General features: G+C 42.9%; 1 protein-coding gene and 1 pseudogene across 1 annotated transcript; one reads left to right on the top strand and one right to left on the bottom strand.

The window, feature by feature from the left end:
- LOC131707001 (zinc finger protein 585A-like) overlaps positions 1 to 23,982 on the bottom strand; it is a 94,999-nt pseudogene that overhangs the window by 40,578 nt on the left and 30,439 nt on the right.
- On the top strand, positions 14,580 to 22,202 carry LOC117434203 (H-2 class I histocompatibility antigen, Q9 alpha chain-like). The gene is made up of 4 exons (XM_059009001.1): positions 14,580 to 14,774; positions 17,029 to 17,289; positions 21,069 to 21,344; positions 21,826 to 22,202. The coding sequence occupies exons 1-4, from the start codon at positions 14,717 to 14,719 to the stop codon at positions 22,188 to 22,190; spliced, it is 960 nt and encodes a 319-aa protein (XP_058864984.1). The 5' UTR covers positions 14,580 to 14,716; the 3' UTR covers positions 22,191 to 22,202.

A 23,982-nucleotide genomic window follows, 5' to 3' on the forward strand; every position in this document is an offset into this window, starting at 1 on the left:
AGCAGGACAAGATAGGGTAGACGAAGAGTTTTTCCCTTCCACATACAACAAATCTGACTCTCGATCCTGACGGGTCAGACAGCATCCTCTGGCTGCTGGGCGTTTAGTGGAGCAAGAGACAGGAAGGGGACGAACAGGACAAAAGGACAGATCCTTTGCAACTCAGTGCAGCATCCTCAGGCAGCTAAGCTGGCAGCTGGGCAGCGTGGAGAGCTTAGGAAAAGTGTCTCAGGTCCATTTAGGAGAGACGAAAACAGAGAAAACCCCCCCCCCCCTCGGTCGGGGCCCGCTCGGCAGGTGGAGGCACGGCCTACTGCATGAGGGGGCTGAAATGGTCCTGCACCTGAAATGGAAGAGAGGAGATGGGACAGCAAGGTTGAGGCCTGGAAGGTTTAGCGCATAAGGAGCAGAAGAATAGGATGTGGCCGGGGGTCCCCTCAGGCTGACGAGGAACAGCCTGTCGGCAGTGGTTGAGATGAGAGGCCGACCCGGACAGCCGGGGGAGTGAGACTCACTTCCCTCCCAAGAGAGGACCCCCGGCTCCCCGCAAGAACCGCACCGTGGGATAGAAAAGAGATCGCAGAGCCGCACACATAGACAAAAGCTAGAAGAAAAGAGAAAAGACAAGAGATGTTAGTAGACAACCTATGCCTATAAGCCGTCCGCACTGTGGAGCGGAAACCCCCCCCCCCCCCCCCCTGCAGGGAGGAAACCTCTGGCGCCCCCCACTCCGGGCAAGCTAACGAGTGCTTGGTGAGCTGTGGCGATGTCTGCAGAGGATGATCTAATATATAGTTCAACAGCTAAAGAGATCCAGCACCCCATAGACTTAATCAAGTGTTGATTGATTCCTGCCCTGGCCACGGAGGTAGCTGCTCCGATCCGGAATGAATAGGGAGAGAAAAAGTTAGAAGAGAGCCCGATCCGTGACAAGAGGGTGAATAAATGGGATGAGAACCAGTGTCTCATAACTATAGATCTGGAGCTGTCGATGAAGAGGGGATCCGACGGAAGACAAGGAATCCTTGGCTTAATTGGAACGTTTTTTGAAGATCTGATGTGGAGGATAAAGTGGTTTCCTGGGATTTCAGAGAGATCGGAGCACTTGAGGCCTAGAGCTGGGAAGCTGGAAGTTGATGGAGTTGAGAATTCTGCACAGCGGAGAAATCCAAAGAAGGCGGTCAGGCACAGGGTTTCCATGACGATGTCGTCGAATTGGTTGAAGCATCCAGCGGTGATGAGATGAAGGAGAAGGTCTGTAGAGATTGGTTGACTTGATGGAGAGGAGGGGAGCAGGCTTTTCTACATGCCTCTGAGCGTTCTCTAGAGATCCGCCATCTCTAGAACGGACGAGAGAGGAGGAGAGGAGATAGATTGAAGGCGAAATTGATACTGAATGCCCGCTGGGTAGCACCTAAATAGAGGAGGGGGCTAAATGTAGAGACAGCCTGAGGTGAATGATGAAGGCGAGGAGGGGCTGTAGGTTGTAAGAGGTATGAGAGATCCGATTTTGCTTGCAAACGTGAGTAAATGAAGACCAGGCAATCGAGTAGGAGGAACAGGTAGAAGGGACGAGAGCGTTCTCCATGAATCCACGTGCTGATTGAAGGAGGCCGGAGAGTCACTTATTGAGTTGAATATTGTCTTGCTGAAGGGTGGTACGAGACGAGAGTTGGGGTCTGCTCCTGGGACCAGATTGCGGAACTTCTGGATCTTGATGTAACTGTGTGTTTTTGAAGTCCTGATGAAAAGGAGGAAGTTATTTCGAGAGACTTGAGATTGGTTGTCTTGATGGATGGTGAGATTCTCAGGTGGACCTCCAGGATTGAAAGGAGCGGGGGGGGGGGGGGGGGGGGGGACTGGAGGCGGAACTGATGCTGGATACCTGAGAGATAATTCCTGATGGAGGAAGGGGCCAGGTTAAGGGATAGCCTGAGATCTGTGATAAAGGCGAGGAGGTGCTGAAGGTTATAGGTGGTGAGAGAGATCCGATTCTGGGCACAGAATGTGGTGAAGGAAGAATAAGGCAGTAGAATAAGAAGAGCGAGTGGAAGGGGCGAAGACAATTCTCCCTGAAGCTGCAGGCCGACTGGGGGAGGCTGGAGAGTGTGGAGTTTAGGGAACACCAGCTGATTGAAAGGAGAACTTGCCGCGAGTTGGGGTCTGCTTCTGGGACCAGGCTGTGAAACTTGTGGACCATCACACAACCTCCACCATGTTTAACACTGGGCATGGTTACCTTTTTTTTACTGCAAGGTGTAGTATTCTGTAGTAAAATTACTACAGCTGGCCAAAGTCCAGTATCTGGGTGCACGGAATGGTTCACAAGACCTCATGGTTGAAATGGCTTAACGCTCCGAGTCTATCCATTGCATTCCCCTTGATGTCCTGGTAACTCTTGCTTTTTTTTTTTTTTCAACCGGTAAATCAACTGATGCTGTCACGGTAAGTTCACAGGGTGCACTCTGTTCCTTCAGGAGTCCTGCAGAGGAAGTGCTTCACAAGAGCAGTTAGACATAGTACTTCCATGGTCAGGTCATTGAATAGACAGAGCAGCCTTTTCTGAGGGTAGAGATTAAAGAGTGAAAGATGTCTATTGATATAGGGAGCCAGGAGGGAGCAGCGGGGGGGGGGTGGGGTGGGGGGGATGGGCTCTTGAGGATCTCTCCGAGTGTCAACCAAACTGATGGGATGGATAGGAGTGTTGGAGAAGGGACGGAGATGAGGCGGCAGAAATACTGAATTCCGGAGATGTAGGCTTTAACGGTAGTGGGGGCTAAGTGAAGACAATCCCTTGCATGGGTGATGGAGGCTACAATCCGTTGCTCATTGAATTGGAATGGGATGTATTTGTTTTGAGAGCAGAAAGTTGTAAATGTTTTCTATCCAGTGGTAAGATTTGTTCACTTAGGCCAAGAGTGTGGCCATGTAGTGATGAGCAGCTTGCAGAAGGTTGGAGAGTGCTGTATTTAGTTGAACGGCAGATGTTGTGTTGCAGAGTTTGATGAGGGCTGAGATGGCAGCTGGAGCTGAACAAATATAAGAAATCGACTGCAGAGTTGTTTCTGGAAATGAAGGCAGAGAGATGAGATGTTGACCATCCTGTGTTAGTTAATACGAGATCGATCAGCGGTTTGCTACCATCATGTCTGTTTGGAATGGAAAAGGTGAACTCACATTCAGAGGTTTGGGTTTCACAACTCCAGTCATTCTCCTAATAGTGGAACTCCTTAATTCATAAACCAAACAGATTTCCAGTCTCGTACCATGTATTAAAGCTTGTAGTATCCGAGAGGATCTGAGAGGATGAGTGGACATACAGACGTGCTCAAATTTGTTGGTACCCCTCCACAAAAAACGAAGAATGCACAATTTTCTCTGAAATAACTTGAAACTGACAAAAGTAATTGCCGTCCACCATTGTTTATTCCATATTTAATAGAAATCAGACTTTGCTTTTGATTTTTTATTCAACATAATATTGTAAATAATAAAACAAATGAAAATGGCATGGACAAAAATGATGGGACCGCTAGCCTAATATTTTGTTGCACAACCTTTAGAGGCAATCACTGCAATCAAACGTTTTCTGTAGCTCTCAATGAGACTTCTGCACCTGTTAACAGGTAGTTTGGCCCACTCTTCCTGAGCAAACTGCTCCAGCTGTCTCAGGTTTGATGGGTGCCTTCTCCAGACTGCAAGTTTCAGTTCTTTCCATAGATGTTCGATAGGATTCGGATCAGGACTCATAGAAGGTCACTTCAGAATAGTCCAATGTTTTGTTCTTATCCATTCTTGGGTGCTTTTAGCTGTGTGTTTTGGGTCATTATCCTGTAGGAGGACCCATGATCTGCGACTGAGACAGAGCTTTCTGACACTGGGCAGTACGTTTCGCTCCAGAATGCCTTGATAGTCTTGAGATTTCATTGTGCCCTGCACAGATTCAAGGCACCCTGTGCCAGACGCAGCAAAGCAGCCCCAAAACATAACCGAGCCTCCTCCATGTTTCACTGTAGGTATGGTGTTCTTTCCTTTGAAAGCTTCATTTTTTCGTCTGTGAACATAGAGCAGATGTGACTTGCCAAAAAGCTCCAGTTTTGACTCATCTGTCCAAAGGACATTCTCCCAGAAGGATTGTGGCTTGTCAATATGCATTTTAGCAAATTCCAGTCTGGCTTTTTTATGTTTTTCTTTCAAAAGTGGAGTCCTCCTGGGTCTTCTTCCATGGAGCCCACTTTCGCTCAAAAAGCAATGGATGGTGCGATCAGAAACTGACGTACATTCACCTTGGAGTTCAGCTTGTATCTCTTTGGCAGTTATCCTTGGTTCTTTTTCTACCATTCGCACAATCCTTCTGTTCACTCTGGGGTCGATTTTCCTCTTGCGGCCGCGCCCAGGGAGGTTGGCTACAGTTCCATGGACCTTAAACTTCTTAATAATATTTGCAACTGTTGTCACAGGAACATCAAGCTGCTTGGAGATGGTCTTGTAGCCTTTACCTTTACCATGCTTGTCTATTATTTTCTTTCTGATCTCCTCAGACAACTCTCTCCTTTGCTTTCTCTGGTCCATGTTCAGTGTGGTGCACACAATGATACCAAACAGCACAGTGACTGCTTTCCTCCATTTAAATAGGCTGAATGACTGATTACAAGATTGGAGACATGTGTGATACTAATTAAAGAAACTAATTAGTTTGAAATATCACTATAATCCAATTATTTATTATCTTTTCTAAGGGGTACCAACAAATGTGTCCAGGCCATTTTAGAATATCTTTGTAGAATAAGCAATAATTCATCTCTTTTCACAGCTTCTTTGCTTTATTCTATGACATACCAAAGGCATGCAAGTATACATGATAAAATAGCTTTTAATTTCATCACTTTTCAGGAGGAATGAAGCATTATTTCAATGAGCTGTAAGGGTACCAACAAATTTGAGCACGTCTGTATAATAGTCTTAGCCAACTGCGTAACTGTTAATGTGCTAAACAAAAGGATTATGCGTTCAATAATCACAAATATGTGTTAATGTGGAACAAATATATTAAAAACAACTCAGGATGTGTTGGTTTCAAACACAGGTACTTTGTTGAAATATTAAAATTAATTATGCAGAAAATGTGGAAACTTACACAAATGCTGTTAATATAATAAATACATAATGTGTGTGTATTTGCGAATTAGTTATAAGGGCATATAAAATCATAGGCCTACTTACAACGTAGTTGCGACAAAAATTGATGGATGGAGAAGACGCAGACAATCACTGGCTAGATTAAGTCTTCTATGGCAAGAACTCCTTCAGTCCCATGCAATGGGTTTGCAGGAAAGGAATCGTATTTTGCACAGAAATTTGGCGTGCAACGCAACCACCTCTTGGTGCTGTTGATCAGCGTGGTCCAGCCTTTCCAGAAGCTGGCTGTATTGCCGATCCTGCCTGGCAGCGGTGCGTGCAATCAGACGTACATCCTTCTGTACTCCAGACGCATCAGACGATGCTGCTGGATCAGCAGCTACAGCAGCTACAACGTTCAAACCAACTTTAATTTAAAGAAGAACAGTTGTGAATTGCTTCACAGCTTTTGTTTTACATTTGAATCCGAATAATAATATGTGAAAAACAAAACATATCGCATATGCGCACATATTTAGCCCGACATGCGTAAAATGGCTTGATATCCCCAACCATTTGTTTTTTTCACAAATTATTCTTAGGATTCACATGGAAAACAGAAGCAGGGAAACAATTTACAATTGGTCTCCTTTAATTTAAAGTTGGTTCGAGCACTCTAGCTTCTGGGGTTGGCGAGATACAGCCATTTTCATCAATGTCGGGTTAGCTTGAGTCGAATATCAAACGAATATCAAACGTCAAGCTAACTTTACCGCGGTAGCATATTTTAGTTTAGAGAAGTGGATGATGGCTGGCGTAGTTACCATATTGTATTGATGGGGCTGGTATTTCACAGGACGTCTGGAAGGATGAGGATTTCAGCAAATGGTCCGAAACCGCCACTGGCCGGTCACCCATTAACCAGTGCATTTCCGAAATTGGGACCTCGAGCTTTGACCGCAGGACTGCAGGCGTTTTCTCTCCTGCAGGTACAGATATTTCAGTTTCTTGAATTTATCTCGTACCTGCAGGAGCGTTCTATTTATACCAAGTTCAGCCAGAGCACCGGTAATACTGGTGAAAATGGTGGCATTTCTTTGGCGAGGTCGATCCAGTTCATCCATGACCCCCAGGTCCGCAATAATGTGGAGGAGGAACGAGTTTCCTTATCCGTCCAGCGGACCTGGTGTTGCGTGCTGTCAGAAGGGGTGGAAGCTTGAAACATCCTGCGAGGAAAAAGCTACATTATTCGTAGCATTATTATTATTATGATAATAATGCTGGTCATAACGTCAAGTAGTTCTCATGCATCGTTCATAATACACTGAAATGAATAAATAATGGTATAAATCAACATCTCTATATGCAATTTATATATAATTTAGCCGCGACCCTCATCAGGAGAAGCAGATTGATAATAATGGATGGATGGATATTTAACTGATTTGTATTAGTAAGACTGGGATAAGGAAAATCTTACTTATGCTACAGAGGAGGACAGAAAGACCGTATCCCAGAGAAGAGCGTTCTTTTACATAGGGGAAGTGGAGGAGGTATCGTGTTATTTCATGAAAGTCTGTCGTTAAGTATTTTGGACGACTGTGGAGTTTGTTGCTATGGAACTAATGAGGCCAATTAGCGCGCACTTTACCGTGCTTTACCAAAGTGTAATGACACTTGAGTCACACACTTTTTTGCCGTGCACTTTTGGAACGAGCACAATCATGTGTCATTTGCGCGTGACACGTCATGAATACACTATAGTAGCTTGATTAAAATTTGCATGTAAACACGCCACTGTTGAAGGTTGTTTAACATATTTAGTGAACGATATGCATTTCAAGTAAATTATTGTGCATAAAGTCATTAATACTTATTGTTGGCATATGTTTATTTAAATGTTTATAGAGAATGCTCAGGAATACTCACTTGCAAATACAGCAGGCTCCCTTTATTCAGTGTAAATTAAATGGGGGAATTAAATTAAAACTTGACCCATCAGCTAATCGCAAAGTCAGAATTTAATGGTGGTTGTTTTTATTAGTAGAAGAAAGTGCCCACTTATGATAAATCAAACTGCTATTAAGTACATGTTTCTAATTTGGTTTTAGTGGGTGGGTCTAAATGTTGATTTAATCTCCCCAATGTTGGTTTTAGCAAGAACAACAAAAAGCAAGTGTACATTCATTATTTCTTGCTATATCGTAAAAACATATCTGTCAAAAATAACTGCATTTTAATTTTTTTTATATCAAAACTGCATTATATATTTGTAATAAAGTTCTTTGTTTGCAATTTTGATCTCCTTGTTTGTTTTCATAGTACTTTTGACAGGAAAGCAGGACTTCAATCAAAACAGATAAATAAGTGCTTTGAAATAAAAAAAAACCTTCAGACAACAGTGAATGAATGACTGTGTTAACATCTCCTTTGTGAATGAATGACTGTGTTACATCTCCTTTGTGAATGAATGACTGTGTTAGCATCTACTTTGTGAATGAATGACTGTGTTACATCTACTTTGTGAATGAATGACTGTGTTACATCTCCTTTGTGAATGAATGACTGTGTTACATCTACTTTGTGAATGAATGACTGTGTTAACATCTCCTTTGTGAATGAATGACTGTGTTAACATCTACTTTGTCAGTGGTGCAGAACTCTTGGGCAAGAAGGTTTTCATTTTTTTGATCCCCCTGAGGCCTTCATTAGATTAGATTTACGGACAGCCACAAAAACCTGCTGGACTGACTGCGACTCTAGAGGAGCAGAATTGTGCACCTATATATATATATATATATATATATATATATATATATATATATATATATATATATATATATATGTGTGTGTGTGTGTGTGTGTGTGTGTATATATATATATATATATATATATATATATATATATATATATATATATATATATATATATATATATATATTTTGTCAATTTATGTGTGGGAAAATTAAACACGTTCAGTCCAAATGTTTATTAATCGGAGAACATGTGGATGTCAATAAATGCATTATTACAAATATTAACCATCCATCCATCATCAATAACCACTTCATCCAATACAGGGTCATGGTGAGCTGGAGCTTAACCTGACAGACACGGTGCAAGGCAGGACTACACCCAGGATGGGACACCAGTCCAACTCTCACACTCACACAAGCATGCACACAGAGGGCAATTTAGAGTGACCAATCAACCTGACCAGTATGTATTTGGATAAGGGGAGGAAACCAGTGTGCCTGGTGAAAACCAACACGAACACGGGGAGAACATTCAAACTCCCCTGAAATGGGAATCAAACCTGGGACCCTGGAGCTGTGAGGCAGCAGCGCTAACCACCACACCACCATGCCACAAACTATAACCTAATATACATGATAAATCATAAGAGCAAAGATTGTAATCAAGTTCTTCATAAAGACCTCCAGTTGTTATTATTATTATTATTATTATTATTATTATTATTATTATTATTATTATTATTATTATTATTATTTATTTCTTGGCAGACGCCCTTATCCAGGGTGACTTACAACTGTTACAAGATATCACATTATTTTTGCATACAATTACCCATTTAAACTGTTGGGTTTTTACTGGAGCAATCTAGGCAAAGTACCTTGCTCAAGGGTACAGCAGCAGTATCCCCCACCTGGGATTGAACCCACGACCCTCCAGTCAAGAGTCCAGAGCCCTAACCACTACTCCACACTGCTACCCTATGTGTATGTAATCAAAAAATCTTACAATTTTAATGGGAACAGATAAAATCCACTCCCTTTCTACTAATTCATTTCAATACCAACAAACATCACAGATGTTCAATGATTAGAATCTTTAATACGAGGCTGTAGTTGGATTTTTATTTGCATCACAGCTTGTTATTTAGGGTTTGGGGTTAAGGTTAGGGTTGGTTTGTCTTCAGTTCCACTTTTAGCCACCAACTGTACCTATAGGCAACCACTTTCACTTCAGTACAATAAAACTGGGATGCAAATAATATGAGTGACCTGAACTTCAGCTTCCTGTATTTTATTGCGTATACCGAGGCTAACCTATACAGACATGTAAGCATGTCAATTTTACATTGTAAATAAGATGAGAATGACACACATCATTCTTACTCTAATACGATTAAGTAAATGTAGATTGTGTGACGCTACACCCCTATAAAAATGTACCACGGCTCTATAGTGTAGCTATACTGTTATTATTATGGTTGTACTGCATTATTGTAACACAGAGAATTGTACATTGATGGTGTAGGATACATATATTATACAATACAATTGTACTTTCACTGATACTATCGTACCTTGTTCCAAAATCCAGTGGTACATTTTTATAGGGTTCCGTTCTAACATTATTGTTGCAATAGAAACAAACGGATAATTGAACAGTTTCCAAAGAAGAGGAGGGCAGGATATTAATCAGAGAGTATCAAGCAATATTTTTTAAATACGCTGACATCAAGACCATTCCCAGCAATGCTTGCATATTGTCTTTTTTTTTTTTTTACATACATTACATACCGCAAATAGTTAATGCTTACTACTTTTCTATATATTATATGGAAACTTAAGTGCATTAATTAACTGCCTTGATAAATATAATGATGATTAAATGGTTTATTTAGAACGCAATGCCGATGTATTCGTTATTTGAAAAACATAAATAAAATGGGCTTATTACATGTTACACTGACAATACAGAGAAAAGTAGATTCCGTAAAAAAAAAAAAAAAAAAGACTTCACATGGGTGTGATCAGTGTGAGGACTTGGAAATTGCGTCACTGTAGAGGTGGAGTTAGAGGCGGAGTTATAAGGGTACCAGGCTTGGGGTGTGAGGCGTGTGACGTCCGTCTTGCAAGTATACACTGTTGGCAGCAGGAGCCAGAAGATTCCAGTAGTGAGGCACAGGCTCGCATTGCCTGTTAAAGCTGCCTGGGCGCCATGGCAACTTACCACTCCCAGTTGTCACTCGATGAGGCGTTGCCGTGGTAACCATGGTCTGTGAGGCGCCGGTGGGAAAGAGTTGCAGTGCAGCAGTGATGATGGAACAGTCTTTCTGATGAAAACGCAGAGCAAGTTGAGAATGGCACTGCGCTTGAACGGTGCTGTAGCTGGGCTGGAGACTGGATGGAGCAGGAAAGACTAATGTTGGAGCTCCTGCAGAAAAAATACAAAAGCTGAATGATGAGAAGAATCACATGAGCAGGTAGGAAAATAGCTGATACTATCCTGCCAGTGCTGAGCAGAGAGATGGCCTGCAGTGAAAGGAGCGAACAACAAAAAACAAACACAGACAAGGAAGCGGAAATAGTGCTGGGTTAAAGTAGAAAAGAGAGAGAGAGATAGACAGGAGGGGCAGCCAATAACATACGTGGAGCAGCTCTGGCCACGCCCTAATAATTGACGAAACGAGCGCTGCATTGTGTGATTGGCTGGAAATGCTAAATGAGGCTGAACTGGGATCAGCTTCCACCCGGAAGAGATCGGCTGACGCTTCCCGGGCAGGACGCCACGGAGGGAAGGTAAGACTGGCTAAAGAAAAGGATATAGGATTAGAAAAAAGCAGCGCAAAGCGGGAGAGAGCCCTCTACGTCATCCCCCGAGTTACGCTTAAAGGCTAACATTTACACTGACAGCATTGCCAGTGGCAGCCTGGCTACTGGCAACATTGCCGCCCATGAACCCCTTGAAGTCCCTGTTCTTGGCCCGGGACTTTAAGCAAGACTTTTCAGATTTTAAGGGGGGAGGTTGCCATTGAGGCCATGTGTGCTGCACACAAGGGGGGAGGTATGTGGCAGTGTGCCCGGCCCATGTGTGTGTGTTGTGTTTTCTGTGTTGTGTGTGGTGTGTTAATGTTGGTGTATAGGTGCACAGGATATAAATGGGTCTGTGTAGCACGAGTGATTTAAAATATATAGTTGTATTTAGGCACGGGGATTGCACAATCACTTCACTTGCAGATTATTATTATTATTATTATTTATTTCTTAGCAGACGCCCTTATCCAGGGCGACTTACAATCGTAAGCAAATACATTTCAAGTGTTACAATACAAGTAATACAATAAGAGCAAGAAATACAATAACTTTTGTTCAAGCAAAGTACAAGTGTGACAAACCACAATTCAATAATACAGCAGATAATAGTGATAGTTACATCAGGATATGATTAAGTAGTGATAGTTACATCAGGATGTGATTAAATACAAAGTACTACAGGTTAAACACTTGGCAGATTACAGTATTCTGAAGTACAGGATTACATGCAGTAAAATAGGGAGCAGATAAGAGTAAAATAAAGCACATTTACATGAAGGGTGATAGTGTCCCAGGATACAAACAGAGGAGTTCTACAGGTGCTCTTTGAAGAGGTGAGTCTTGAGGAGGCGCCGGAATGTGGTCAGGGACTGGGCAGTCCTGACATCTGTAGGAAGGTCATTCCACCACTGCGGAGCAAGGGTGGAGAAGGAGCGGGCTCTGGAGGCAGGGGAGCGTAGCGGAGGTAGAGCTAGTCTTCTAGTGCAGGCAGAGCGGAGAGGTCGAGTGGGGGTGTAGGGAGAGATGAGGATCTGGAGGTAGCTGGGTGCAGTCTGGTCAAGGCATCTGTAGGCTAGTACAAGAGTCTTGAACTGGATGCGAGCGGTGATCGGGAGCCAGTGGAGCGAGCGGAGTAGTGGAGTAGCGTGGGCGAAGCGAGGCAGAGAGAACACCAGGCGGGCAGCAGAGTTCTGGATGAGCTGGAGCGGACGGGTGGCGGATGCAGGGAGGCCAGCCAGGAGGGAGTTGCAGTAGTCTAGGCGGGAGAGTACCAGGGCCTGGACCAGGAGCTGGGTAGCATAGTTGGTGAGGAAGGGTCGGATTCTTCAGATGTTGCTCAGGAAGAATCGGCAAGTGCGTGCCAGAGTGGAGATGTGCTGGGAATAAGAGAGGCAGGGGTCCAGGGTGACTCCAAGGTTCTTAGCTGAGGAAGAGGGAGAGAGTGTGGTAGATTCCAGAGGAACAGAGATAGAGAGATCAGAGGAGGGGGAGGAGGAGGGAAAGAAAAGGAGGTCAGATTTAGAGAGGTTGAGTTTGAGGTGATGCAAGTGCATCCAGGAGGAAATAGCAGACAGACAGGTAGAGATACGGGAGGAGATGGTGGAGTCAGAGGTGGGGAAGGAGAGGAAAATCTGAGCATCATCAGCATAGAAATGGTATGAGAAACCATAGGATGCGATGAGGGGGCCCAGGGAGCGGGTGTAGAGAGAGAACAGGAGAGGTATAAAGTATGTGCAGCAGTGTGGAGTAGTGGTTAGGGCTCTGGACTCTTGACCAGAGGGTTGTGGGTTCAATCCCCAGTGGGGGACACTGCTGTTGTACCCTTGAGCAAGGTACTTTACCTAGATTGCTCCAGTTAAAAAAAAAAAAAAAAAAAAAAATGTATAAATGGGTAATTGTATGTAAAAAATAATGTGATATGTGTATAATGTGAAATAATGTATAATGTGATATCTTGTAACAATTGTAAGTCGCCCTGGATAAGGGCGTCTGCTAAGAAATAAATAATAATAATAATAATAATAATAATATGTGAGCACGGTATGGCACAAATTAATTCACGTGCTGGGATTCAAGTGAATCGTAATTGAATCCCGGCACAACAGTATAACTAGATGCACGTTTGACTCACTCTGGGTTGGGTGTTCAGGGCGAGAGAACGGGAGAGAAAGTAGGGAATAAGATTTAAAGTAATAATACAATTACAATTGCCATACGTGCTGAATTAGATCATGATACTTGTTTGTTTAGCGTTCGTCCCGTTTGTTAGTGTCTGTTTCGTTTAGTGTTAGTCTGTTTTTATTTGTCTATTTATTTTGGCTCACAGTGCCATGTGCTGTTTTTGTTTAAATCTTTTATTTGTTTGTTTATTAAACGCACTGAGCTCCGCAGCGTCTCAGTTTCACCTTCCAGTACTGCCGGTCTGTGTGTTTCTTTCCTGCCTGACATCACCCCTACAGCCAGCCTGTTCACAATATAGCATTTAGATTTCAAGACCACGTCACATTAACATACTCCATAAAATATTTTCTCAACAAAGTTGTAAAGCAGGTGAAAGTCAGACAAAACTCAAGCACACCTTATCGACTTAATTTGTTAAACTTAATAAATGGCCAACAAAATAATGAGATACCGTTCTGTGCATACAAAATGTATCTATGTAATATGAAGTAAGCAATTCAGACCATCTTCGTTGCCAAAGTAAACACGGTGATGAAGACAGTCACACATGCAGAGACCTTCACATGTTGTGACTAGCTCAGCAAATCTGCAGTAGACATGTTCCCAGACTCACACATTGCAAAGTATTCTGCAGGGAAGTCTAAAGCTCCTTTCACACTGGCACTCCTACCCGGATCCGGACCCGGGTCCTGGCTACCCAGGTCACAAACCACCACGTACCTGGCTCGTACCCGGGTCACACACCACCACGTACCTGGGTCGTACCCGGGTCACACACCACCACGTACCTGGGTCGTACCCGGGTCACACACCACCACGTACCTGGATCGTACCCGGGTCACACACCACGTACCTGGGTCGTACCCGGGTCACACACCACCACGTACCTGGGTCATACCCGAGTCACACACCACGTACCTGGGTCGTACCCGGGTCACACGCCACTGCGTACCTGGATCGTACCCGGGTCACACACCACGTACCTGGGTCATACCCGGGTTAACCCGGGTCCCAGCAACCCACCTCAGGATGTGGGTTGAAGGCTTTGACCCGGGTTGAGCGAGACTAAATGCATGATGGCCGGGATGTAGTTGATTTTGCATGCTGTCGTGCAAAATCAACTACAGTGGACCTGTTTACAAAGTATCAGCTGCGGCCAAATCAGCCACCTGCAACTACAGCACAATAAGAACCACAGGGGCCAGGAGAGAACTGGATTGCGAGGCATCTCATGGTTGTTTATCTGTTTGATAGTTTTCCTTTTTAAAATCAATTAGAAAGAGCCGCGTATCATCATTCTACCAATAATACAGTGGAATAGTTGCATGCCTTGGTCTTATTTAGGTATTCGCTTCAGTTCAGGACCCTCACATTTCAGTTTTGAAAACGCATGTTGACAGGTATGTACTTTGATCTTCGTTATGACTCTGTATGTTTGAAGGACCCTGAATAGTCTTTCCCTTCTGATTCCTCTGCGTACCCGCGACGAGCTAGTGATATGAGCGCCATTGTACTTTCTAATAGGATATTTTATTATTATTTGCGAGGTGCTATAGAATGGGAGTCGTCGCAAATCGCTTTTATGAAACGGGCTCTTGTATTTTACCCGGAGCCTCCCGATGCTGCGCGTTCTATTGGCTGAGAGCCGTCAGGGCAGCCAATCACAATATTCTGGGTGATTCAACCTTTTTATAACTGGACAGAAGTGCGCAGAACTGTTCAGTGCAGTGCGTGTCCGTGACTGTACTGAGACTCTTAAGAGAGCTCGCTTACAGATTGTTCTGAAATATCTAGTTATTAGCCTCGGAAATCGAGTTTATTCTTTATTGTTTTGATTTGTGGAGAGTGTGGAGATGTTGAGGGCGGTTGTGCTGGCGATCCTGTGCTGTGTGCATGCGGAGTCTGCTGCAGGTGAGTTAACAATCCTATCAGCATATTATTATTATTATTATTATTATTATTATTATTATTATTATTATTATAATAATAATAATAATAATAATAATAATAATAATAATAATAATAAAGCAGACACTTCACAGGGAACACTTCAATTGCTTATAATAAAAAACAAAGTATTGATGTTATGTTTTTTTTTTAAATTAAAATAAATGTATTAAATTCTATAAACAAGTCGTTAAAAAAGTAAAATATATGTGATACCACCTGGAAGTTACTTCCCGCGTGTCCTTTTTCTGTGTTTTATCTCATTTACACATCTTGCTCAAATACTATATTGATACCGTTTAGATCGCTTCCTCTTTCAAGAAAAACGAAAACATTGTCGGCATTTTGATAGGTTACACTTTGGGGTGCTGCTGATCGTGGGGTACGGCTTGCTCATTAAATCTTTAGTGTTTTTGCAAAGAGGGGATGATAACCTATATGGGGATACCTCGATATTTAGTGAGCAAAGCCTCTAAGGGGGTAAATGGGGCGAAACAGGCGGGTAATATATGAGGTACCGCTATGCTGCTGATACAGATATATATATATATATATATATATTGAAAGAGGAAGCGGATGTATTTTAAATGGTGGCGATATATTAATTGAGTGAGATGTGTAAGTGAGTTACAACACACAGAAAAAGGACACGCTGCTTTGTCAACTACACCGCGAATAAGGAACCGGGAAGAAGTAACCAACATCCAGGTGTTATATAAGATACCGTTAGTTTATTATTAGTGTAATGGATTGGGATGTGAATTGACTGGACAGTGTGGATCGGTGTCATTCTACTGTCATATTATACTAATATGGAGGAGATTACACCGAATGTTTATATTCTGTTGACTTTAAATTCACTTCTGAAAACAAATCAGGTCGAATTGTAAGTACGTCATTGCTGAGATCATTTAGAATGCACGAACAGTCATGTGACTGGATTGTTTAGAATGCGTTTTTATTTTACAGCTGCATTTAGACCTACTAAAAGAAACGTAATCAGTGTAATGAGAGATGTTTCGACTAGAAGAATTTCTCAAGCTTTTCTGGTCTCGTTTTATAACGTTAGTTTAAATGGGTTTTCTTTGAAAGGCTCTACAGTATATATATATATATATATATATATATATATATATATATATATATATATATATATATATATATATATACACACACTACAGTGTCCGCTAGCACCAGATCCCGTGTTTCTGCTGGATTCTCAGTCAATCAGTGAACAGCACAGGCCGCCGGACAGCTGCACTGTGGTGCGCTAAGAGTAAAACTAAATAAATACATCAATAAATACATCAATAAAATGAACAAAGATTTAATTAGGTGTTTTTTTTACACATTTTTTCCAGATTTATCTTAATACATAAATGTAAAAAAAAAACCTTCTTAAAAGTTTATAAATGTATAAATGTTGAACACGTTCGTCACAAACTCAATATTTCAAATCAATATGATAATTAAATCTGGAAAGAATACTTCAGTCTTTAAATCTTTTTACACTTGACATCAACATTTAGCTGACAGATACATGCGAAATACATCGAAAAATAAATCTGGTCAAATAAATCTGTTTTTTCAAAATAAATATTTCCAAGCTCAATATGAAGCTGCCCGTCCATTGAAGCGTGTGATGCAGGAATTCTACACACAGAGGCGGGGATGCAGTGCAAAGGAATATTCATTAGAAACTGTCCTCTGGGAATTCATCCAGGACTCCAACCATTCACGTGCTGAGCTCTGCACCTCTCTGACATCAACCCGCCCTGACCCTAACCCAACCCGCTGAACTCAGCAGATCATTAACACATAGGTGCACTGCTATAATTAATTCATTTTAATTATGTATTTCTTAGCAGACACCCTTATCCAGGGCGACTTACAATTGTTACAAGATATCACATTATTTTTTACATACAATTACCCATTTATACAGTTATACAGTTATCCTCTAGTGTTGTGTTTAAGTGACTGGAAGAATCACTCAGGATTAAGCAGTTTGAGTGTTTGACAGTCCCTTTTATTATCCTCTAGTGTTGTGTTTAAGTGACTGGAAGAATCACTCAGGATTAAGCAGTTTGAGTGTTTGACAGTCCCTCTTATTATCCTCGACACCTCAAAGTTGTACTTGTTATCCAGGTATCCCTCCGGAGACACAGAGAGCTGCTTGTGTCAGTTAGACTAACCAGTGTGTCCTTCCCTGTCCCAGGAACCCACTCCCTGCGGTATTTCTTCATGGGGTTCTCAGAGGGGACGGGGCTCCCTGAGTTTGTGACGATGGGGATGCTGGATGATGAGCAGATTGATTACTACGACAGTGTCATGAAGAAGATGGTCCCCAAACAGGACTGGATGGAGAGATCTGAGGGTCCGGAGTACTGGGAGAGAGAGACTCAGGGAGCTGTTGGGACACAGCAGAGTTTCAAATTGAATATTAGAATCGCAATGCAGCGCTTCAACCAGACTGGGGGTGAGTACAGAGACACACACACACACACACATGCACACACAGACACACACACACACACACACACACACACACACACACACACACACACACACATGCACGCATGCACACACACACACACACACACACACACCTCACTTCAAGATATTCAGTCACTTCCAACTCTCATTTACCTCTTAAATGAATGATATTGTATTTACACACAGATTAGAACTGAGGCCCACAATTTTAACAATCTGCTGTTATTACCAGTTAAAAAAGCCAACACATCTCCAAATACAGTGACATGAATGTGGTTTTGAAGTGTCACACATTTTAAACTTGATTTAATACATCAGAACTGACTCTCTTTCATTAATGAATGAAAGCTTTATGAAAACAAGCCCAGTGTTTGTTGTTTCTCTCACCAGGAGGGTGCTGTTGAGGTGCAGTACCGCTCTCGTCCACCAGGGGGTCAGAGCAAGAAACAGCACACAGCTAATTGCAAACATGCTCAATAGAAACTCAAACCAGTCTCACTAGCCCTGTGCTTTCAGAGCTCACACTGCTCTTATTCCAGCAAGGACACGTTCACTGCCAGCATTCCCGGGATATCACATCCTCCCTGTCTTCAATCACAGTGATGCCCTGTATAGCAGATCACATCCTCCCTGTCTTCAATCACAGCAATGCCCTGTATAGTAGATCACATCCTCCCTGTCTTCAATCACAGTGATGCTCTGTATAGTACATCACATCCTCCCTGTCTTCAATCACAGTGATGCCCTGTATAGTAGATCACATCCTCCCTGTCTTCAATCACAGCGATGCCCTGTATAGTAGATCACATCCTCCCTGTCTTCAATCACAGTGATGCCCTGTATAATAGATCACATCCTCCCTGTCTTCAATCACAGTGATGCCCTGTATAGTAGATCACATCCTCCCCCTGTCTTTTTTCTGGAGCTCTGCCTCAAATGAAATTACGGCACCAATTTAAGAACTGTATCACTACAATTAGAATTGATTTTAAATGTATTTTTAAACACTATCTGCCGACAGTTCTGCACAATTTAATGTTACACTACATTCTGAATATATTCCCCCCCCCAGACCTACCGCATTTGATCTCATCAGATAAAGAAAACAGCGTCACCCCCCCCCCCCCCCCCCCGGGCACAAAGTGCCATAGTAAGCCAGCTGCAAGGACAGTCGTTCACTCCAATCTCCAGGTCTCTGCACTGACTGATATACAAAGCAGCTTTAAACCTGTGATTATGTCCACAGTCATGGGATGCACTTTTGCTGTCTTCTTCGTCAGCATTTTTACTAAAAAAAAAAAAAAACTTACAGCAGTTCTGTAGTTTGTAATAGAAGTTCCTAATGTTCTCTTAATTGCATCACAAGGATGACTGGCTGAATCAGACAACTGGGTGGAAAATGTGTGGACTCTGAGACTCTGCTAACATTTAAAATATGCGTTGGTTATAAGAGACGCTGATTCGGACTGTACCATGAAAACTGATATGTAGGGAACTGGACAAGGATTGGTTTGTTCCTAGTGGCAAGGCGCAGAAAGACTGCTTGACTTCCACGCGGAAAATATATGCTTCATTGGTGCCCAGGCACTGAAATTAGAGCGGTCGGGCACCTATAAGCATTTTCATAATAAATCAGTAAAGATTCTTAAGTTAATTCTTAAGTCAAGGTTGTGCCTAAACCAAAAAGTCCTGGAACAGAGTTCGGGCACGTTCCTTCTCGAGTGCACCACTGACTGTAACCCGGCTTCAGACTTTTGCAAAACAAAGTTATCTCTCAGTCCAAGTGTCAGGCCTGTAACCTGTAAATCACTCGAGTGACAGTAACTTATACCGTATGAAGCTCTTTTTTATAGTCGTTTTAATGTGTTTACCAGTTCAGTTGCTTTAATATGCTTTTATATTGTTTCTATACAGTATTGTGTAAGTTTCGAGTTTTTTCATTTCCCATCAGCAAAACCAGCTACGTGCAGTTTTTTATAGCCTAACACGACTCAGTCACAGATAGGTGTCTGAGCTCAAAAGAGGAAGTGTGTGGTCGGCTAGCCATGTGTGATGAGAGAACGATGACCTCATTTACTGGATAGAAACCAGTCGGGTTGAAGGGGAGTCAACAATTGTTTACAATGGTATAAATATCAAACATTGTAAAGTTTTGTCAGTCTTTTCATCTCTTTCGAATTGACTCCATGGATATCCGTGCTTTCTGATACAAACATATCATGCGCTGAGCTGTACTGAGGCCTGGTCCAAAGTCAGTTTAAATCTCGTGCTTATATGATTGCACTGGAGGTACACCTTTCTTGTATATAAAGTTTTTTTGAATCAAAAACCATTTGTCAGCTTAATTTTTTCACTACAGTAACATGGCTCTCTATGGGGTGTTTGAAGTGCAATCAGAAGTCCTGCTAGTTCTGCATACTGGCTTGTCTTTGGTCCTGACTTAAACTTGCATGGTTCGAATAGGAGAATCATTTTCCCAAACCAATCCCACACCTGCATGTATTTCTTGTTGGTGATGTTATGAGCACCCATCTACACAGACTCTAGGTAAACCTTCACAAACATTCTCTTCATAACATCTGTGGGGTCACCGTGCCAGAATCGTAGCCTTAGTCATAGGCCATCTAGACAATGGTACCTGTCAATTCAGTACTTGATAATCTACAGCTATGCTCCACTTACCACTTCAAGACTGGCCAGATAGGAGAATTATATGTTGAGTTACACTGTCTAATAATTCCATGCTCTAACAAAGCATCCAGGGTTTCCTGTATGGATTCATAAAAAGCAGTTGGTAGGTTATACTGTCTAACAAACACTGGCTTAGCACTTAGTAGGTGTTCTGACCTGATGTACCGTAGTTTCACCAGTCATACGAATCCCTGGCAAATATAGTACTAAACTCTTCAAACAACTGTGTTAGGTGTTTGCTCTGCTCTGCGGTGAGTAGAGTGGCTTGATAAAGCTGATCTTGCAACTGATTCTGAAACTCTGGGTAAAGCAGCACTTTCTCTATGCCCGAGTTTTGTTCCAAGCTCTCTAACAGGTCAGTGTGTGTCTGTGAAAGAGCTGACACCCTGTGGTTAGTTACGTCCTGTTGTGCTTTTCTCAGTGAGAGGCTTACATTACCGTCTGTAGAGAAGCAGTGGAATTGCGTTCTGCAGTGGAATTACCACCAGCCGAGTGCTGGGGTTCTGCACTAACAGATATGTTGCTCTGTTTTGTATCTCTAGGTAGGGTTTGCCGTATTTTGTTGCTGTTCACACTACTCAGTACTTTGCTACACTGCAAACATTTAAAAAATGAGCAAAATATCAAAGTGTTGATGCAGAAAGATCGTTTTCTGCATAAAAAATGTACTTTATGAAGCATCAACCCTCTCAATGTACAGCATGCTGTATCAGAATAATATGGAAAAACGCAAAATAACTGCAAACTGAACCACAGCAGCAGCAACAGATGCACACAGAGAGAGTCTTTTTGAAATTGAAACGTTATTTTTAAAGTTATGTAAACCTTCAGTTTTTGTTTGCTGTCCTTTAGAAAATCCATTGAATGTTATGTAAAACTAAATTGTTTGATTATAGTGAAGCTTACCAATTTACAGGATTAAAACTTGAACCTGATGTTGTGAAAACCACAATAAATAAATACATATTTAGATTAATTTTCCTTTTTTTCTACTTATATAGACACTGATTTTATTTTTATGTAGGTATATTGTATTTAATATACCTCTCTCGTGTCTGTTGTCTTCTCCAGGAGTTCACACTCTCCAGAGGATGTACGGCTGTGAGCTGGATGATGACGGGACCAAGCGGGGGTTTAATCAGTACGGATTCGATGGGAAGGATTTCCTCAGCTTCGATAAGGACACCCTGACCTGGACCGCCCCTGTGATGCAGGCTGTCATCACTAAACACAAGTGGGATGCTAACAGAGCCGGGAATCAGTACTGGAAGGGCTATCTGGAGGGGACGTGTATCGAGTGGCTGCAGAAGTACGTCCAGTACGGGAGGGAGACTCTGGAGAGGAGAGGTACAGTCACACACACTGCTGCAGCGTGCACTGCTGTTGAGACGAGGCTGAGAGGAACACACACACACGCACACGCACACACTGACACACACACACACACACACACACACACTCCCACACTAGAAATGTTATTTACTTATTATTTCAAGTTTCACAGCAGGATAAACTCTCAAGTTATTGCAACTCATTCACAAGAGAAATCATTGTCCCAAACAATCATACTGTAAAGAAATCTGTAAAGAAATCAATTACAACAATTATAGGGGAGAGCCACCAGTGCTGTCTGATTGTATTGCAGTGCAAGCAAGGTACTGCACAGGACCTTCAGAGGAGCAGTGTGTGCTGTGACTGCTGTGCCTGATATAGACACTGTCTCCCTGATATAGACACTGTCTCCCTGATATAGACACTCTCTCCCTGATATAGACACTCTCTCTGCAGTGTCTCTGCTCTCCCTGATACAGACACTCTCTCCCTGCAGTTCCCCCTGCAGTGACTCTGCTCCAGATGAAAGCTCGTGGATCTGCAGACACGGAGGTCCTGTGTCATGTGACAGGGTTCTTCCCCCGCGCTGTGGAGGTGTCCTGGGTCAGAGACGGACGGGATCATCTGGAGGAGGGGGTGCAGAGTGGGGAGGTGCTGCCCAACCAGGACGGGACCTACCAGCTGAGAAAGATCCTGACAGTGAGCCCTGAGGAGCAGAGAAGACACATCTACTCCTGCCAGGTGGACCACGTCAGCTTCACTGAGAAACAGAACTACATCTGGGATCCCAACATGAGAAGCAACAGCGAGGATAATGAGGGTGATGATGAGTTAGAGATGGGGGAGAGGGAGGGATCCTGACAGTGAGCTCTGAGGAGCAGGGGAGACATAGCTAATCCTGCCAGGTGGACCACAGACATAGTGGTGTAACAGAGAGAGGGAGTAAGGAGGAGAGAGAGGAATGACAGAGATGTAATGGTACTGTGCTGAGAGGGAGGGTGAGGAGGGGAGGAGGCATGAGAGAGATAGAATGATACTGTTGAGAGGAAGGGTGAGGAGGGGAGGGGAGGAATGAGAGATGGAGTGAGTGGAGAGGGAGGAATGAGAGAGATGAAGTGAGTGGAGAGGGAGGAATGAGAGAGATGGAGTGAGTGGAGAGGGAGGAATGAGGGAGATGGAGTGAGTGTAAAGGGAGGAATGAGAGAGATGGAGTGAGTGGAGAGGGAGGAATGAGAGAGATGGAGTGGAGAGGGAGGAATGAGAGAGATGGAGTGAGTGGAGAGGGAGCTGGACTGTGTGTGGAAGGGAGGGAGGCTGAATCTAGTTGAACTGTTATTGAGCAAAATCAAGAAATCAAGTAGCTGTCAATTCAGTTGATTCAATTCAGTGAAGTTACTGAAGGAGAGGGGGGGGCAGTGAACTGCAGTGCTCAGCAGACACACACACTCAGTGCGTTTACAACTCAGACCTGAACGGGCTCAGAGAGTCGATCAGATTAGAAGATTGTTATCATTTGAGCCACACGTTTACACTTGAGCACAGAGCTAGGCTGGAGAAAAACAAGCATTTCCTCATAATGATACGTATCTAAATCCGATCACAGGTTACATTCGCTTTACTGTAGATCAGTGTGAGATTTCTGACAATAAAGCTTCGTCTTTTCACATTATTGCACAAATATCAAAGTCTGTTTGTATGTCGGAATCCTCTGCCACAGCTCCAAGTAAGTACTGGATTGAGTGCTTTTCCACATTGTGCATTTTAAACAGCATCTTATGTGTTTGATTGAATTGTCAATAGGAGGCTCCTGGGGTAGTGGCTGCTTATTCCTCTAATTCTGCCATTCAGATCCTACAAACAGTGTGTCTTGTGAAGTTAGACTGTTTAACTGGAAACAAACCATCCCTCTGTGTGTCTGCAGTGTCAGTGAGTCTCCAGTGCTGTGTCTCTGCTCCACAGCGTCCCTCTGTGTGTCTCCAGTGCTGTGTCTCTGCTCCACAGCATCCCTCTGTGTGTCTGCAGTGTCAGTGTGTCTGCAGTGCTGTGTCTCTGCTCCATGCTGTGTCTCTCTGGTCATGTTGTTGTTTATTTCAGGTAAGAGTCAGTCCTGAACTCTGAGAGGCTGTGCAGTCTTATTCACAATCACTCGTAAACATGCAGAGATTGAAGGGGAATATTGAGGACAGTTTAGGGTTATATCAGTGGTGTTGTTTGGTTTTGTTCCTGAGCTACATTGTGACTGTGATGACCTCACTGATGACCTCACTGGTCCTCTTTGTTAACGCCCCTTTTCTGTCTCATTCCAGGAGTGTGACTCCACTGCAGAGAGAATCAGCGACTCTGCAGAGATTTCATCTTTTACAATCCTTCATACGCAATACTGCTTTATAGTTTGATTTGATTCCACACATTGCAACTGTGCAAGCCAGTAGACAAGGAACCTGCCTCAAAATCAACTGTGTGAATCAGCAAACAACACAAATGATACAATGAGAGGAACAAGAACATGCATTTCTACAACATGATATTATAATGGGATACAGCAAGACGACCCGTTTAACAAGGAGCTGTCCTATCCATGCAGGGCTATTGTAGAAACACTAACACTCACTAGTGTAATTTATTAATTCATTATCAAGACATTAGTAAAGCA

This window comes from Acipenser ruthenus, chromosome 38, assembly GCF_902713425.1.
Source record: "Acipenser ruthenus chromosome 38, fAciRut3.2 maternal haplotype, whole genome shotgun sequence".
Lineage (NCBI taxonomy): Eukaryota > Metazoa > Chordata > Actinopteri > Acipenseriformes > Acipenseridae > Acipenser > Acipenser ruthenus.

Bases quoted from the DNA above. Each gene is read 5' to 3' on its own strand.
- LOC117434203 (XM_059009001.1), top strand. From the start codon at position 14,717: ATGTTGAGGGCGGTTGTGCTGGCGATCCTGTGCTGTGTGCATGCGGAG. The intron at 14,775-17,028 runs GTGAGTTAACAA...TCCCTGTCCCAG, and splicing joins GCATGCGGAGTCTGCTGCAG to GAACCCACTCCCTGCGGTAT. The intron at 17,290-21,068 runs GTGAGTACAGAG...TGTCTTCTCCAG, and splicing joins GCGCTTCAACCAGACTGGGG to GAGTTCACACTCTCCAGAGG.